Genomic DNA, 17,284 nt, shown 5'->3' with positions numbered 1-17,284 from the left:
CCACAGTGCATTACTAGAGTTCCCTGTGCTATAGGTATGTTCCCATCAGCTGTCTATTTTATACATAGTGTCAATAATATATATGTGTCAATCCCAGTCTCCCAATTCCTCCCACCCCACCCCCCCTTTCCCTCTTGCAAACACAAGTTTTAAGTGTTAAATTTAATGATACGAGTCCTGTTCTCCTGTTCACAAGTAATGATGGTGACCAGGAACAGACACCCACCCCAGCCTGGGCCAATCACATCCTCTCCTGGAAATCTGTTAATTGTAGTCAAAAGATAATCAATTAGTTGCTACATGTGAGTAAATATAAAGCTCAGGAGATAGGTGGTGACTCTTCTTGCACCGAGGTAAAAAGTTCTAAAGTAAAGAATGATAAATAGTCATGGCCTCCCCTGTCTCCACCTCAGCCCCAACCTCAGGACCCTCTTCCCATGATTCCCCATGATTCAGTCTTTAAAGGGTTAATATTTGGCACCCCAGAGCCTCCAGAACCGAGCTGTACCCTTCAGGTCGTAGGACTCGGTTCTGAATAGCTGGAAACTGTGCCATTCCAGTTTTTCAGTATTTTGAATATCATCCCTGCTTGATTACAGATATTGCTAGACATCCTTGTGTGCTGTGGCATGACACAAGCCAGGAGGAACCCAGCTGAGGCCACCTAAGATGGAGAGTAGATGGGGGCTTGATTTTACCATCTGCAGTCACTGAACCACTTAGAGGTCCGGTTAGTATTAAACCCCGGGGCAGTAGTGGCCGCATTTAAGCCATGACCACACAATCTCTTTCACTTCTGTCCCCTCCTCTCCTGCCCTACTACATGGCCTCAGAGCAGGTTCACACTCTTATCTCATCCCATCTGAGCATTCCCGCCTCCAGGCTCCTTTTCAACGGGTCTTCCATCTGGCCTCCACTTTAACTCTCCTGAGTGCTTCGACAATTAACCCAGATGGAGATGGTGCTACGCTGGGAGAGAGATACACCTCGTCATCCAATAGACCTGGGCTGGGCTTCTTGCCTGACACTTCACAAGCTGTGTGACTTCAGACAAATGATGCCATTCCAAAACCAGGGTTTCCTCTTGTTTAAAATAAGGATATTATTATCATCGTATTATCCCTTCAGGTCCTGACCTTCTGCAATCTGCATTATACTTACTGTGTATTGTTTATCTCCTCTGCTAGTTTGCAGGCTCTTTAGTGCAGGGACCTTCTTATAGTAATCTTTCCATCAGTGCCCCCATGTGGTTCTTGATTGACAGTAGACCCTTAGTAAAACTACACTCTCGCAGGGTTGAACTGAATCAAGTTCCAAACCTCAAATTGGTGAAAATGCAATCAATCCAGATGTTTGCACATCACTGGATAATAAACTGAATTGATTTCCTCCTTAGATGAAAGGAGCCCTGGAATTTTGTTTTACACAACTCCAACAATTTCTGTAAAACACTAAACGCCTTTTTTTTTTTTTTTTTTTCTGTATCACTAGATACTATGGACCAGGAATCCCAGCACTTCTGCACCTTAACTTGGCAGCTGGCAAAATTACCAGGGTGACCCCTCCCAGCAGAGCACATGATCGGCCACAGCTGTGCATGTTTTTTAGCATGACTGCACCAGGACAGGGCACTGAGCCACTGGGTGGAGCAATGCGCTCTGGGGAGAAAGCTTATGACATTTCCCCTATGATTTCAGAAAAGAAAAGAGAAGAAAAAAACGATTTTTTTCTTATGAGTTGTTTCTGCTCAATGTCAATAGGAAATGGCATAGCGTGTGTATATATAGATGTATGCACAATATCAGCCACCCTACAGTGGGAGAGCTTTAAACTTCAGTGGTCCTAAGCTTGAAGGTGAGGCAGACATTGTTAACTAATAGTTACCTGCTTAACGTCCACTTCCTCTTTTCCCTTAATAACAGAATCCCAGTTTTATTTGGAGTGACAATCTAGACAGCCAGAAGACAGCCTCCCTGAGAAGGCTAGGTTCCAGCCCATGAGATGTAAACAGAAGTGCTGTGTGGAACACCCAAGTAGGCTGCTGAAAAGAAGCTGACTCCATTAAAAGGTGTGCTCCTATTGGCTTTCCTTCCTTCCTCCTTCCTCTGGATGAACGTCATCTTGATGGCTAGGGCTCCAGTAGCTATTTAGGAACTTGTGACCTTGAGGATGGAAGCCACAGGCCAGTATGATGGAACAGGATGAGAAAGAGACTAGGTGCCACATGACCAAAGAGCCAAAATACCAGCCCTAGATGCTTAGTATCCAACTGTTTCTGTGAAAGAAAAATCAAACAATAACAACAACACTCTCTTGCCTTGTTTAAGCCACTTTTTTACAAATTCAGTTTTCTCTTATATGTAGCCTGTAATCCTATCCAAGCAAGATATATTAGCTTGCTAGGGCTGCCATAACAAAGTACAGACCAGGTGGCTTAAACAACAGAAATTTATTTTCTCACTGTTCTGGAGGGTAGAAGTCCCAGATCAAGGTGTCAGCAGGGTTGGTTTCTTCTGAGACGTCTCTCCTTGGCTTGTAAATGGCCATCTTCTCCCTGTGTCTTCACATGGTCTCCCCTCTATACATGCCTGTGTCCAAATTTCCTCCTCTTTTACAAGGACACCAGTCATATTGGATCAGGGTCCACCCTAACAACCTCATTTTAACTTAATTACCTCTTTAAAGATCCTATCTCCAAATACAGTCACATTCTGAGGTCCTGAGGAGTTAGGACTTCAACATATGAAATTCGGGGGGATACAATTCAGCCCATAACACAAGGCATGAATAAAGAGGTTTATTATGGCTCTTTTTTTTTTCTTTTGGTAATAGCAGAAGAATTGGTAGTAAATGCCCATCAGTAGGGTAATAAGGAAATAAACTATTGGCATATTAATACCAAAACATACTATACTGCAGTATAAAGAATGAAAGTTCATCACGTCATACTGGTAAGTGGAAAACCCTTAAAGAGCTAATACGCATACCGATTTGTAGTGTGCTGCCATAAACACACATATAAATGCAACAAAACCATTTCTAGAGACACTTTGATGTTTGTAAATGTATAGAAAAATGTATACAGTATTCGACAGGCTGATAACTGGTGTGAAACAGAATTGTGACTGGTGTGGAATAGAGTAGAATGTTTTTGTACAATGGTCGAATATTTTACAGCTTCAGTAAGTGATTCGTGTCTTATTTATCCAATTAAAAGTTTAAAAGAAGTCAGCAGATCAGCCATTGAAAATCCGTGGAATTTTAAAGCATCTCTGGGCTGAATCTTTTTAAGTAAGAAACAAAAAACAGAATGATTTAACCTTGAAAAGGATTAAACAGAGCCGACAGTATTAACGTTAAAATCAGAAGAGATACTGAAGCTGTTTTACAGATGAGAAGTAATGATTTTTTAAAAAGCTTTTTCAAGTTCAAGAGATGACAGTAATATTGAGAGACGAATTGAACTCTCTGCTGAGCAGCAAAGCCCTGGGCCCGATCTATTTACGATCTCCTAAGAAAGTTGCTCTACCTGCCACTCACTCCTTTTCAACAGGCTGTTTTCAAAGGAAATTGCAGGAGACTGGGAGGAAACGTGTGACCTCGTGAAACCGGCTTTCTTAGAGCAAAGGAAGCTCCTAGAAGTTCCAGCTCTAATTCATTTCACAGGCGAAAACCTGAGGCCTCGTGAAGCGCTGTTTGAAGATTCCTAGAGGCCCTGAGGGAATTTTTGGACCTGGCCTGCGTGTTAGAGAGAAAAACGTCGGCCTCTGGAGGAAAATGAAGACGAGCACTCGTGTCCGAACCAGCCCGAGCAGAAAGCCTCAGCAGGACCAGCGGGAGAAACCCGTGGGGCGGGGCCAAGATGGCGGAGGAGGAGGCGGGGCTTCAGGAGGTCGGGGCTGGAGGAAATGGGCCGGGGCGGGGCCTGGTAGGCTACCGAGGGCAGGGAGGCGGAGCCACGGGGGCCTCCAGCCTGTAGAGGCGGGGCTGGAGGCGTGTCCCGCTCAGGCGACGGCAGAGGGCGGGCCCGGGAAAGTGGTGGCCTGGGGCGGGGCCGGCGGTTCGCGCAGGTCCGGTCCCCGCGGCGGCACGGCGCTGCGCGACGAAGATGGCGGCCTCCGGCTGGGCCCGTGCCGCCGTGGTTCTTCTCTGTGCCTCTGAACTGCTGCTGCTTCTACTGCTGCCGCTGAGGGCCTTCGCCGCTGAGGGCCCAGCCGAGACGCCCGGCGAGGCCACCCCACCTCTCCGGAAGAAGAAGAAGGATATTCGCGACTACAATGATGCGGACATGGCTCGTCTTTTGGAACAGTGGGAGGTCCGCGGCGCGCGCACACCCTCTAGGCTCTTCTCTGTGCCGGGCCCCTTCCCAGTGACCTCTTACCTTCTCCGTCTTGGGACCCTTTAGACCTCCGTCTCGGAATCTTCCGACCCACTAACCTCCTCTCTACGCATGCCATGAGCCCTTACTGACCCACTCCAGCCACCGCTAATCTTCATGCCTCCTCTGACCCCCGATCACCCTGCCGACCCCCGTCCCAGGCCATTCATCCCAGTGTCCTCTTCCACCATTCCCCGGGCCACTCCAATCACGGGTCAGCCTCTCCCTATTCAGCCCTACTTTGCCTTCTGTGCCCTGGTCGCCGCCGCGTTGCTCCCCGTGGTCAGTGCGCCCTCCTAATGGGGAGGGAGACCTTTTCCATTACACTCCTGAAGAATGGGACGAGTGGATGGGAGAGGGGCATGGTGAGGATTATCTTTCAAGAGGGCCGTTTCAGCTTTCATAGTTCTCCCGTGTTCTAAATTAGTAGGAATTCAGAGTGCCCATTTTGGTTATATGTCCCTGCTGAGAGTTTTTGTAATTTTGGAGTGGCTTTAATTTGAGGGGGGAGTGGTGTGGGAGGCGGTAGCAGAGGCTAGTGGCGCTCTCTCATGGAGCTCACATTTTTCGCTTAAGGGAGCAATGATTTGTTTTTGTGAGAGTCAGTTTTCTGATTTGTTACTTGAATGCACTGGAGTGTGTCATTACAGGGAGTGGGTAATAACCTTTTTAGGTAAGGTTGACTAACCAAAACCACGTTGCTGCCTCTTTTGCATCCAGAGGTGGGTGTCTTGTCCTGGTTCATTTGCACAGCTGGCGAACCAGAGTCAGAAGCTTGGGTTCTGCTCACTGTGTAACCTTGGGCAAGTAGGTCTCCACTCTAGACCTCTGGTTCCTTATGTGCAGAATGAAATTTTACTGGATGATTTCTTTCAACCCTGATGTTTTGTTATTTTGTGGTTTATCTGTGTGTGTTTGTATTGGATAGAGGCTTTCAGACATGAGTTTAAAGTACCATCCGATGCATTTGACTGGAAGAAAGCAGTTTTCATGTTGACCTGCAGCTGAAGGAAAGCTCGGGGTCGATCTGGGTGTTTGCCAACCACTAAGGAAAAAGGAACTTGGTGCAGCAGTTCCTTCCCCACTTTCCATCTCCCTTGCAATCTCCCAATCTCTTTTTGGACTCTGGCAAATGCAGTTTTTGATCCACCAAAGTGAGAATCGCATCTCATGCAGAAACCCTAGCCTGGAAATACTCAGACCCTGAGCGAGACAAAAAAGGGTGCTGCAGAGGTGTACAAGGGATCCAACCATCAGGAATAGCAGTTAACAGTAAAAATAACTGCAGTACACAGTAGAAATGGCTGAGTGCTATAAAAAGAAAGTGCTGTGGGAATCTCAAAGGGTTTCAGGAAGGAAATGGTGTTTTAGGTAGACCAGGGAATGTGGGAGAATGGCATTACTAACTGAGTAGCATGAGCTGAGGTGGATGGGACGTGAGGGGACTGGGCAGAATGGTGTAAATACTGATAGCCCAGGCTGTGGAGTTAGACTGCCTGGGTTCAGACCACTTCAGCTTGGAAATCTGGACTGGTAAAGAGCCTCTCTGGACTTTAGTTTCCTCACCTGCAAAATAGAGGTGTTAGTACCCACCTCAGAGTTGTTGTGAGGATTAACTGAGAAAACTTGGAAAGAACCTAGAGTAGTGCAGCTCTAACTATTAGCTACGCTGATATAATAAATTGGTTAGGTTGGCTGGAACAGACTTTCTGAAGCCACATAGTGAGAGGTAAGGATGGAAAGGTTAGTGAGAACCAGGCCCTGCTAGGCCTTGAATCCTGTGGGGTTTGGACTTTATTTAGAAGGAAAAATGTAGTCCCTGATGAGTTTGAAAAGTTGTGTTACCCAAATGTTATAATACTGGCATGTTTAATCATCCATAACTTCATCCCAGAACATGTGTTGTAGTCTTTTGGTTCTGCTTCTGTATTCAGACATAATTTTTACAGCTGAAAGCATAGCATCAATAGAATTTTTTGCTGTTCTTTTTTTCTTTTGCTATATATTAAGCATTTCCCCAGGTTACTGCATAATCCTTGTAATATTTTTAAAAGGCTTCAGAGTATGCCCTAGAGTGGTTGTTTCAGCTGTCAAACGTTTTTGAATAGTGGAATATCATGATTAGGGCTAAAATTCAGGAAAATTAATTGGTCAGCAAAGTTTAAGATGGAGGAGAAACTCTGAAGGCAGAGACAGCCTAATATTTATTGAGTGTTCATTAGCTAACAAGGCTAAACACTCTTATCTCATTTAATCCTCTTACCTGTTTGTGGAGGGAGGTACTTATCTCTGTGTTCTAGATGATGATATTGAGGCACAGAGAGGTTAAGTAACTTGCCCAAAGGCACACAGCAAATTAGCTTAATTTTAAATTCAGTCACTTGACTTTTAAGCTTGTTCTTTTCACCATTTTACTACACTGCCATACAGATTGGTGAACAGAGTGCAAACGAAGGGAGATGAGGAGGACCTGGGTTAAGCTAGAAGCTGCAGTAATGGATTAGAAGGGAGAAAGATATGTGAGAGATTTTATGCTCTTAACACGACTTGGCAGTTGATTGACTGCATAACCAGGAAGGTGACAAGGATAATGCAGTGAAAGGACAGAGGTTTTGAACTCAGCCTTAACCCTTGGTAACTGTGTGATCCTCATTTTCCTTATCCGTAAAGCCAGAGAACATCCCACTTCGCAGGGTTCCTTGCAGATGAAATGAGCTCATGTTTGCAGACGCTCTGCAAGCGTGAGCGCCCTTCCCCAGTAGCAGTGATTTTTTTCGGTGGGAGAGCAGATCCATCTCTGGTCGCTTTTTTGAAGGAAGCAGTGCTTCCTCCCCTGCTGGCAATCCCTGAATTCTTCCCGCACCCCTCTGCTACTGTGAGCATCATGCCCGCAGCAAGAGGCCTGCCTCGGGGGTGGAGTGGGGCAGGAAGGGGAGAACTCCTTCCACTTCCACCGTGTTGCAACTACTGCTGAGTCCCGGCTGGTATAGGAAAACCGAAGGTGATTCCTTCTTACATTACTGTAACCAGGTGCCGCGGAGGGGTAGGTGGGGAGGGATCCAGAGCCAGACTGTGAGTCTGTACTTCGGCATCAACCCCTTCAAGCCTGTGGCCTCGAGTAGGTTACTTACCTTCTCTGAGCCTCATCCACTTCTCTATTCAATGGGGATCTTGCAGAATTGTCCTGAGGTGGGAAATAACAAATGCCTGAGACACAGTAGCTACACAGTAGATGGTAGCTGGTATTATTATCAAGGACCCTGGGAGGAAGAAAAGGATTTACAGGAAAAGGGAGTTCAGCTCTGTAGCTGTTTAATTTGACAAACAGCAGTGGAGAAGTGGTGAAGCTGGTCAGAAATGCAAGACTGGCCTAGAGGCAAGCCTGGGTAGGGTGTGGGGAGGGCAGCTTGGTCTTCCCCCCCCACCCCCAGCCCTGCTTGGGGATAAGCGTTTGATTGCTTTCGGTTTAGGGAAAGTGATAGAACAGGTAAGCTTACTCAGGGAAGCGGTGGAACTAAGAATAGACCTGGACAATTGCTTGCATCTAGGGTACTGGTTTTCTTTTCCTTTTGTAACTGAAACTCACCCTCAAACATATAAAATGGAAATTAAAAGTTCTTGAAACGATCCTTACCTTGGCTGTATGCACTAGACTTCTGATTATTTAATTATATTTTCATGAAAAAGAAATGGTGCTTGTGACCTACTGAGTTAATGTCATGACCATTAGTAGGATCAGCTTGAAAAATAAAAATATTCTAGGTAATTGAACCAACTAGACGTCTTGAAGTATTTTAAGGCAACCGTAACAGATGTTACGGAGAAATAGAAGAGAATACAGTCAGAAACAGCCTGTGAATTTGGTCACCGGGAGCTCCTGTGTACTTTGAGAGGGTGATTTCCATAGTCGACTGGAGGCCAGGTTACAGAGGGCCAGGTGGTAATAGGCAACATGTATTAAGTATTTACTGCTTGCCTTTGTGTCATTAAATCCCCCAAACAAGCTTAGGAGGGAGATGCCGTCATTACCCTCTGCCCCCATTATAGGTGAGGAAAGTGATTTTCCACTTCTCCAAGCTATAGGGGTGGGACCTGGAGCCGAACCCAGGTCCGTGAACCCAGGTCCGTGTGACGGTGCAGCCCATGCTCCTCCCTGCAGGTCACCAGCAGCTCTTTCAGAGCAAAATGAGGAAGAAGTGGGTCAGTTGAGAGGGTGGCGGAGTTGAGGAAAAGGCTGGCCTCACACTGCTAGGGCCTTGGAGATCACCTAGTTCTGCTTTTCCTCTTACGGACGAGGAAACAGGCCTCGAGGATTATGGAGTCTTGTCCAAGGCCACACAGGTTAGTTAGGTGGAGCTGACGTCAGAGCCTAGGTCTGATACAAATATGGATCACCTTCAAACACTGCTTCAGAATTCTTTCATTCTCATCTTTTATTAAAAATATGTTTACTACAGTACATTATTGTTGTGTCTTAAGCCTTGGCCCTTCAATGATTTGTCAAGAGGCCCAAGTAGTATATAGGGGCTTTTTGTTTCATTTTAGGTTGGGTTTTTTCGTGTGATTTTTTTCTTTTTTTTGATAACAGCTTTATTGAGATATAATTCATGCCATATAGTTCGCGTTTAAAGTGTACATTTCAATGGTTTTTATAATATTCAGAGAGTTGTGCAGCCATCACCACAGTCAATTTTAGAACATTTGCATCACCCCAAAAAGAAACTCCGTAGTCTCAGTCACCCCTCCCTGAGTTCCTCCCAGCCCTCCAGCCAGCCCTAGGCAACCTCTAATCTTTCTGTCTCCATAGATTTGTTTGCTCTGGACATTTCATATAAGTAGAATCATACAATGTGTATGTAGTCTTTTGTGTCTGGCTTCTTTCACTTACCATAATGTTGTCAAGGATCATCCATGTGATAACACTGAGCAGTACTGCACTTCCTTTTTTTTGGGGGGGGAGGGGCTGTGTTGGGTCTTCGTTGCTGTGCGCAGGCTGTCTCTAGTTGTAGTGAGCGGGGGTACTCTTCGTTGCGGTGCGTGGGCTTCTCATTGCGGTGGGTACTGTTGCGGAACACGGGCTCTAGGCGCAAGGGCTTCAGTAGTTGTGGCTCGCGGGCTCTAGAGTGCAGGCTCAGTAGTTGTGGCGCACGGGCTTAGTTGCTCTGTGGCATTTGGGATCTTCCCGGCCCAGGGCTCGAACCCGTGTCCCCTGCATTGGCAGGCGGGTTCTTAACCACTGCGCCACCAGGGAAGTCCCTGCATTTCTTTTTGCTGCTGGGAGTAGCCTTTTCTCCAATGAACACAGGTTCTTTTACGTGGTTTTAATTCATTTATCTTCTATTTATTGGTTGGCATTCTACCATTAGCAATTAACTCACTTGTTTGTTTATATGGGTCTGGATTCAGTGGTTCTTATTTTATTTGGGAGTTATAAATCATTCTGTCATTATTTTGATTTTCAAATTATTCCAGATTAGGCCCATGAGCTCTGTTTCATGTTGGTTTCTGTGTCATTCTGACACATCCCATAATTCTCTGAGCACTTTTTCACTTTCTGATACAAGACGATATTCCAGACTCATCTTCTGTTTTCTTTGCTGGAATTAGCCTTTTCTCTGTGGAACCCTGGTTCTTTTAAATATTATTATCTATCTGTCTATCAAAAATCATAAGTTCCTTCTGCTGCCTCCAATGCCAGCCCAGTACCTCAGGTGCATTCTTCCCCCTTCTGTATTTGAAGCTCCCTTCCCCAAAGGGAGGAACCTGGTTCTCATTAGCCTCAATACAGTTACTCCTTTGCTCAAGCCTAGAATTCACAGATTGTGGTTCAGAATTGCTAGCTTACACCACTGCAACAACCAAACCTACTACCTAGAATTGAATATTTGTTTATGGTTCTTATTTTTTAGGTGGAATTGATGTACATGAAATGCAGATTTTCAGTATTCAGTGAAAATTCATGAGTTTTGACAAATGGATACATCTGTTACGTTATCCACACCCCTGTGAAAATACAGAGCATTCCCATCACCGCAGAAAGTACCCTTGTGTCCCTTCTCAGTCAGTCCCACCTTGTAACCCTCTCCCCCAGAGGCAGCCACTGTTCTCACTTCTGTCGTCCTGGATTAATTTTACCTGTTCTTGAATTTCAAATAAATGAATTGTATAACGTGTCTGATTTTTGTGCCCGGCTCTGTCACTCAATACAGTATTTTTGAGATTGGTTGCATGTATCAGTATTTGTTTTTCTTCGTCGCTGTGTAGTATTTAATTGTATGACCAAACCTGAATGTGGCCGTTCTTATAATCTACCATATTGGGTAGATTCTTTGAGGGTGAAAAAGCTTTAGAAACCCATCACGTGGGGTTCTCTGTGACTGGTGACCTGGAGTGATGAGTGCTGCCTGAAATTTAGACTTTGCTTGAAAGTCAAGTGGAGGAGGGTATCCCCTGGGTTTACTTCTTTCTGTTATAATTTAGATCATAAACCTACACCTGACATCATACGCAGATGTTCTTGCCTTTGCCAGTTGAAATGCACACTTTATGTGATGCTTTTTTTCCCCCATCCTTATAGAAAGATGACGACATAGAAGAAGGAGATCTCCCAGAGCACAAAAGACCCTCTGCACCTATAGACTTCTCACGGATAGACCCGGGCAAGCCTGAGAGCATATTGAAGATGACAAAGAAGGGCAAGACTCTCATGATGTTTGTCACTGTATCAGGAAGCCCCACGGAGAAGGAGACGGAGGAAATCACGAGCCTCTGGCAGGGCAGTCTTTTCAACGCCAACTACGATGTCCAGAGGTAAAGCAGCAACAGCCTTGCCGAGAAAATGGGGGCTGTGCTGGGGCTTTTTCTGTGTCTGTGTAATGGCATATCCTTCCTGGCAGTATTTATAAGGGCCCTGGACCTTTCCTATCTAGTCTATCTTCTTTTACATTTATTTATTTACCTTTTTTCTTTTCTTTGAAGAAGAGCATTCATTTTTGGTCAAAGCCAGTAAATTTATTTATTTGTTTGTTTCAATATCTCATTTGATCCTAAAGCTATTTATGTTTGTGTCTTTAACTTTTCTTTTATCTGAGTAAGAAGCTGTATAGCTTAGCCTCTGTGGGGGGCAAATTAGTTACAGTTTGACAGTAGTGTGCCTCTTCCTTTAGAAGTCTCTGGTTGTCAGAGAATGCTTTTCTGTGTAGCTATGTTTACACATAAGCTTGGACCAGACTGTTACTTTAAAGTGAGGGAGCCCAGTTGTCAGAGGTCAATATACTCCTAAGATGCAATTTTAAGGAATTTCCTTTTTCTTCCCCAATAACAGTTCTGAAATTTAGGGTCTTCAAATATCTGAGTTCGGGAAATGTAAAAGGAATGAAAAGGAACGAAGGAGTACTCAGAGCGTGTCTAGGATGGCAGAATGCTTTTGTTAGCTTAAGTAGACACTTAGGGGAACAAATCAGTGCTGTGGTGGTTACTGGTCCAGAGCTCTCACCGATCTCTGGAGTGGTGGGGTGTTACAAACGGAAGGGTGGTGTCGTAGGTGTAGCCCCTCGGGAACAGAAGGATTGTGCCCACTGGCCGCTCTAGTGGTCCATCCACCCAGGCTCCATCCTGTTCCTCTCTGCTCCTTGAGGCCTGGTGAGTGTGGACGTACTTGGACGCTTGCTGTAACTTCCAGGGTTAGGATTTCTGTCCAGTAGCCGAGCATCCTCCTGAGCCCTTCATGGGCCTCTTATGACCTGATCTAAACTGGTGTTTCTCAGCCTTTATCAGCAGAGTCCTTTTGTCAAATGAAAACTTATCTGGGCCCTTCAGGATGTAAAACGGACCCAAATGGCAGCCTCCCCCTCGCTGCCCCGGCGGAGGCCCTGAGCCCGTCTGCAGCCTCCCAAGGCCCTCTTCCTAATCCCGCCCTTCACATGAGCAGCCACTTCTATATCACACCCCCCACCCCAGGTTCTCCTTTGTTTTGATCTGAGCCGAGGTGTTAAATAGTTCAGCCAGCTAGTATTTTCAAACAGTGACTGTCAGACCTTCGAAAATAGAATGTTTTGTTCTGTATTCATGTAGAATTTGAAAAAGCTTTCTCGGTAAGTGCCACAGGACCGCTCTGACCCATTAGCCCTGTACTAGCGGTGAGCTGACTGTGGTCCCGTCTCTCTGTCAAGGTTCATCGTGGGGTCAGACCGTGCCATCTTCATGCTGCGTGACGGCAGCTACGCCTGGGAGATCAAGGACTTCTTGGTCAGTCAAGACAGGTGTGCCGATGTAACTCTGGAGGGACAGGTGTACCCTGGCAAAGGAAGAGGAAGCAAAGAGAAAAATAAAACCAAGCAAGAGAAAGGCAAAAAGAAGGAGGGGGGAGAGCCGAAACCCCGGGCTTCGAAGGAAGGCAATCGAGCTGGGAGTAAAAGAGAAGAGCTGTAGCGGGGCAGCTGCGGGCTCTGCAGAGGAGCGCGGGGAGCTCAGCCAGGGCGCCTGGGCTGGGGGCGGGCGTGGGAAACCATGAGTTCTCTGCTGGAAAAGGTCTGCCGCATGACCAGTTTCTGGTCAGTGTAAGAATTACTGTTGAAAAGGCTTCAAGTCAGAGGTTTTGTAATTAACATGGGACACTGACAAATTCACGTTTACTATAAAATCACTTTAAATGGAAACCTGGCGGTGTCGCTTTTTCCCATAAATGTGGGGAGTCTCTGGCCGGACTGTGGCACCGCTCCCTTCGCTGCACCTGCTCTCATCCGGCAGCCTGCTGTATCCATGCTTTTTATTTCTGTTAACTGAAAGGATACCAGGTTCTCATCGGACAGACTTAAGACTCCTGACTTAATTGAATCAGGCTCTCCATGCCACAGACATCACTTCATTACTGTGAGATTAAAAACGCTCCACAGGAGCACTGCACAGAGCTCCGGTATCTAAACATACAATCAGGACGCCAGGATGCGTAAACCCCAAATCTGTGCAGAAAATGCAGAGAACAGAAAGTAATGCAACTTGGAAATCCTAAGTATTCACTTCGAGTTTCTTGGACTTGAATCCTTCTCGTCAGTTATAGAGAACTCTTGGTATCTGTCAGGTTTCATGTGGTCTGTAAGGCCAGGGGTTCTATCAGAATAGAACTTTATTTAGGAAAGAGTAATGCCGGTGTTGAGAGTTGTGTGTTCCATTTAATGTGATGATTTTCAAGGGTGTAAATCGGGCATCAGCAGAGTTCTTTGCAGAGTGTAGCGGAAGACTCAGTAACCTCATTCACTTCTAAACATTTTTCTTTGATAAAGTGCCTAAACTTGTGGTGTTTTCGTGTGGTACTAATATGATGTGCTACCTGTTACTGTCTGATGTTGCTATTCATACGTCAGAGCCTACTCTAAGAGTTACAGAATTTATACACAGGTGTCATTTTTAAGAACTAAAATTATTTGTTCAAAAAGTCTCCCATTGTGATTTTAACAAATTAAAAACAGCACGCACACGGTTAGAAAACATCATCGTTAAAGAAGGGTACAAAGCAAAAAGCCTTGGCCTCCCCTGCTGCCACTGCCTTGTCCCAGTGGAAGCTACTGTTAATTTGTTTTCAAAGAAAAAAGAAAGGTACACTTACTGGTTTATAGTGATATGTATTTGTTTTGGCCTTACAGCCTCTATTTCCCCTTCTTTTGGTAACTATTCAGATCTCCCCACGGTGATCCACGCCCTCTTCGTTTTCTGTTCTGTGCTGTAAGGGGATGTTTGCCCTGCAGGCCCCCCACTCCAGGGAGGAATTAATCCCAGGGTGAGTCTGCTTGAGCCACCTCAGGAAGAGGCGCTCTGTGTTTCTCATACAATCTGAACCCAGGGGAGTGAGGCTGGCGCTGCTGCCGCCCTCTTGCCCCCTCCAGGGGAGGGCTGTCTGAGGATGAAGCCGGCAGTGGGGAGAAGCAGGGAGAGAGCCGGGTCCTGGTGGTATCACCTAAGCCCCTGCATCCAGCCGCGTCTGAAACCAGCCCTGCCCCTGGGTTTTTTCGGTTTTCACTTGGGCGATTTGTTGGGTTTCTGTCATCTGTAGCCGTGATGGCCTCGTATATAGGGCAGCCGTCCTGATTGGATGCTTGTCTTCATTAAACAGAAGGGCGCACACCCTCCACCCTGCCCAGGACCTTGTGTTTCCACTTAGCTGGCTCTCCGTGTCACAGTGTACACGTCTGTCTCATTGCTTCCTATGGGATATGCGGCCACATCAGCCTGTATTGACAAAGCTTCTGTTACATGCTGGGCACCACTAGATGCCAGCAACAGTGTGGATACAGCCCCTGCCATCGTGAAACAGTGATTTGGTGGGGAAAGACAAGTATTAATCCTATACAAAGTGAAATGGCAACCGTTGAAATAGGAAAGAAGTACAGTGCCAAGAAGTGGAGGAATCTTGGGATGGTCAGAGGGGACCTCTCTGAGGCAGGAGGAGGGAGTAACCTAGGCAGAGGAAACAGTCCATGCAAAGGCCCTGTGGTTAGACGGAACAGAGGAGGGACAGTGGGAAGGCCAGTGAAGAGGCTGGGGCACAGCACAGGACCAGGCTGGACAGGTGAGTTATGGAGGTTTTATGGGGGCCTGAGAGCTTATACAAGTCTGTGGGATCTCTTAAAGAAACAGTACACCTTTATGAATAAGAATTATGAAAGTGAAGATTTATTTGGAAGATTCCTATGTAAGAGGGGCCCATTCACTTAGAAAATCCACCTCTGCAAGCCAGCTGTTAAGGTACGGAACTGCCTTACCAGGCGATAAAGCTAAATGCCTGCTGTCCTGACTCCTGTCTCCCTGGCTATCCTCCCCCGCTCCCCCTGGGAAGCCCTAGACCTTGTACGTTCCAGTAATGAGGATGAAAGCTGGAACTGTAGCATCTGTGTCGGGTGCACAGGGTCTGGTAGAGATTCAGGAGGACTGAAGGATGTTAGCTGTGGTGGGGTGGATTCGAGCGGTAATCTGATTTGCACTGGCTGCACCAGAGAATTGATTGGAAGCGGGCAGTGGTTGGTGTGAGAGGCAAGTTGGGAGGGTCTTTGAGTAGTGCAGGCCTTGCTTGAAGGTGGCGCAGGATGAGCTGGGTGGTGGTGAGGTTTGACCCACGGTTCCCCTGCACAGTCCCTGCTGATGCACATTGAGTTTTCAGGGTCTCGCTAGTACGTACAGTGCTGCACTGGACATTTTAACAGATATTACCAACTATTTTGGTAACCTTGTGTTTATATCTGAGGGGCAAATTCCTAGCAGTGGAATTGCTAGAAGAAACAAATTTTAACCTTCCCATGTAGACTGCCAAATGACCCTCCAATGTGGTTTTGTTAACTTAGTTTTGCTAACAGTAGACCTCAAATCCTGGCCAGCACTGGGCATTACACTTGCCAGTTTAATAGATGTGAAAACCACATCTTCATTGGCTACCCTGAAGCCACCCTAGTGGAGAGGCCACGTATAGGAGCCACACAGAGAGATGCTCAGAGAGCCCCACCTGTTCCAGCCCCAGCTAGGAGTCATCCCAGCCCAGGCGCAGACAGGTGAGCAAGTGAGCCTTCAAATGCTTCCAGCCTTCAAGACGTCCCAGCCATACAGGAAGCAGAAAAGCCACGCCCAGTCTGCAGATTCATGAACAAGAGAAATGTCATGTTTAAGGGAGGGGCGGGGGGTATATAATACATATACACATGCACATATATAAATTCATTTTTACTTTTCTTTTTAAATTTTTTAAAATTTTGTCCACGCTGCACGGCATGCAGGATCTTAGTTCCCCAACCAGGGATCGAACCCATGCCCGCTGCACTGGGAGCGTGGAGTCTTAACCACTGGACCACCAGGGAAGTCCCCAATTTTACTTTTTCATGTTTGTTTTCATGTCTCTTGATTTAATACATTCACATGACATCTTTGACTATCAACTATGAAACATGAGAACTTAATAATTAGACATCCTTCCACCCCCCTGGTTTTTGATAGTTAGGTGTGGTTTTTAGTACTTGTTTCCTTTATAATGTTAAACCTCTTTTTCTTTTTAAATTAAACCAACTTAGTATGTATTAATCCCTCATCAAGGTGGAGGAATTCTCAAACTTCCTTCCGTCTCCTGATTCTTCTTTAAGAGTGTTATTTGTACACTGACAAGTTGTGTAATACATCCATTGGAGTGGTCTGAGGCCAGCCTTATCTTTCCTCTTAGAAGCGACTGCTTTTTCGATCAGATCCTGGGGATCCTGCCTCATTCCTATCATTCAGTAATTTTGCTAAAAAGATTTTTCAAAATCTTTTTTTATTCTCCTAGAATATGGTGTGTCATTTCCAACTGCAATTTAGGTGGTTTTTTTCCCATCATGTGAAAAAAAAATTATCTTCTATTGTTAACTTATTTTCAGTTTTGTGTTGGTGTTTTGGGCACCAATTTTTTTCTTAGCTCTGAAATGAGTTTTTTTAAATCTCGTTCTGTTTTTAATCTGTTTTTATTGAGCTGTTTTTATTAGAAACCAAGTTTTTATTAAATTCTGTGAATTCAGGAAGTCCAAATGGAGACTCTGTACCTTGCGGATTTTGTTTGTTTGTTTGTTTGTTTGCTTTTCTGCAAGAAACTGCCAACTTTGTTTTTGTATCTCATGTTTTTTCATGTTTGCTTTTTATTTATTTTCTTAAATTTTATTGAAGTATAGTTGATTTACACCTTGTGTTATATTTTTTCCCAGAATAGAATATTTTTCTATATTTGTACATATATTCTTTTGTGGTGGTTGTTTTCTAGTTGCAGCATGTTTGGATAGATACCACGTCTTTGTTTTTTCCCCTCTTGTTCATGCTTTGTAGACACAGCCTTTCCCAGACCTTGGCCTAGACCATCTGTCTTTGGTGAGTTCTCCTGACTCCCTTCCCTCCTTATCTGAG

General features: G+C 45.5%; 1 protein-coding gene across 1 annotated transcript; it reads left to right on the top strand.

The window, feature by feature from the left end:
* The first annotated feature begins 4,053 nt into the window (after nt 1-4,053).
* On the top strand, nt 4,054-13,853 carry MESD (mesoderm development LRP chaperone). Its single transcript, XM_036844305.1, has 3 exons — nt 4,054-4,315; nt 10,956-11,188; nt 12,550-13,853. Exons 1-3 carry the CDS (start codon nt 4,109-4,111, stop codon nt 12,806-12,808), a joined length of 699 nt encoding a protein of 232 aa, XP_036700200.1. The 5' UTR covers nt 4,054-4,108; the 3' UTR covers nt 12,809-13,853.
* The last annotated feature ends 3,431 nt before the right edge of the window (nt 13,854-17,284 follow it).

Source organism: Balaenoptera musculus, chromosome 2 (assembly GCF_009873245.2).
Source record: "Balaenoptera musculus isolate JJ_BM4_2016_0621 chromosome 2, mBalMus1.pri.v3, whole genome shotgun sequence".
In the NCBI taxonomy this organism is placed as follows: Eukaryota; Metazoa; Chordata; class Mammalia; order Artiodactyla; family Balaenopteridae; genus Balaenoptera; species Balaenoptera musculus.
The sequence above is the reverse complement of the archived record's forward strand: the minus strand, read 5'-3'. Positions and strand labels throughout refer to the sequence as shown.

Excerpts from the sequence above, each read along its gene's own strand:
- MESD (XM_036844305.1), top strand. The coding sequence starts at position 4,109 with ATGGCGGCCTCCGGCTGGGCCCGTGCCGCCGTGGTTCTTCTCTGTGCC. Across the intron at positions 4,316-10,955 it reads GTCTTTTGGAACAGTGGGAG|AAAGATGACGACATAGAAGA; the intron begins GTCCGCGGCGCG and ends CCATCCTTATAG. Across the intron at positions 11,189-12,549 it reads GCCAACTACGATGTCCAGAG|GTTCATCGTGGGGTCAGACC; the intron begins GTAAAGCAGCAA and ends CTCTCTGTCAAG.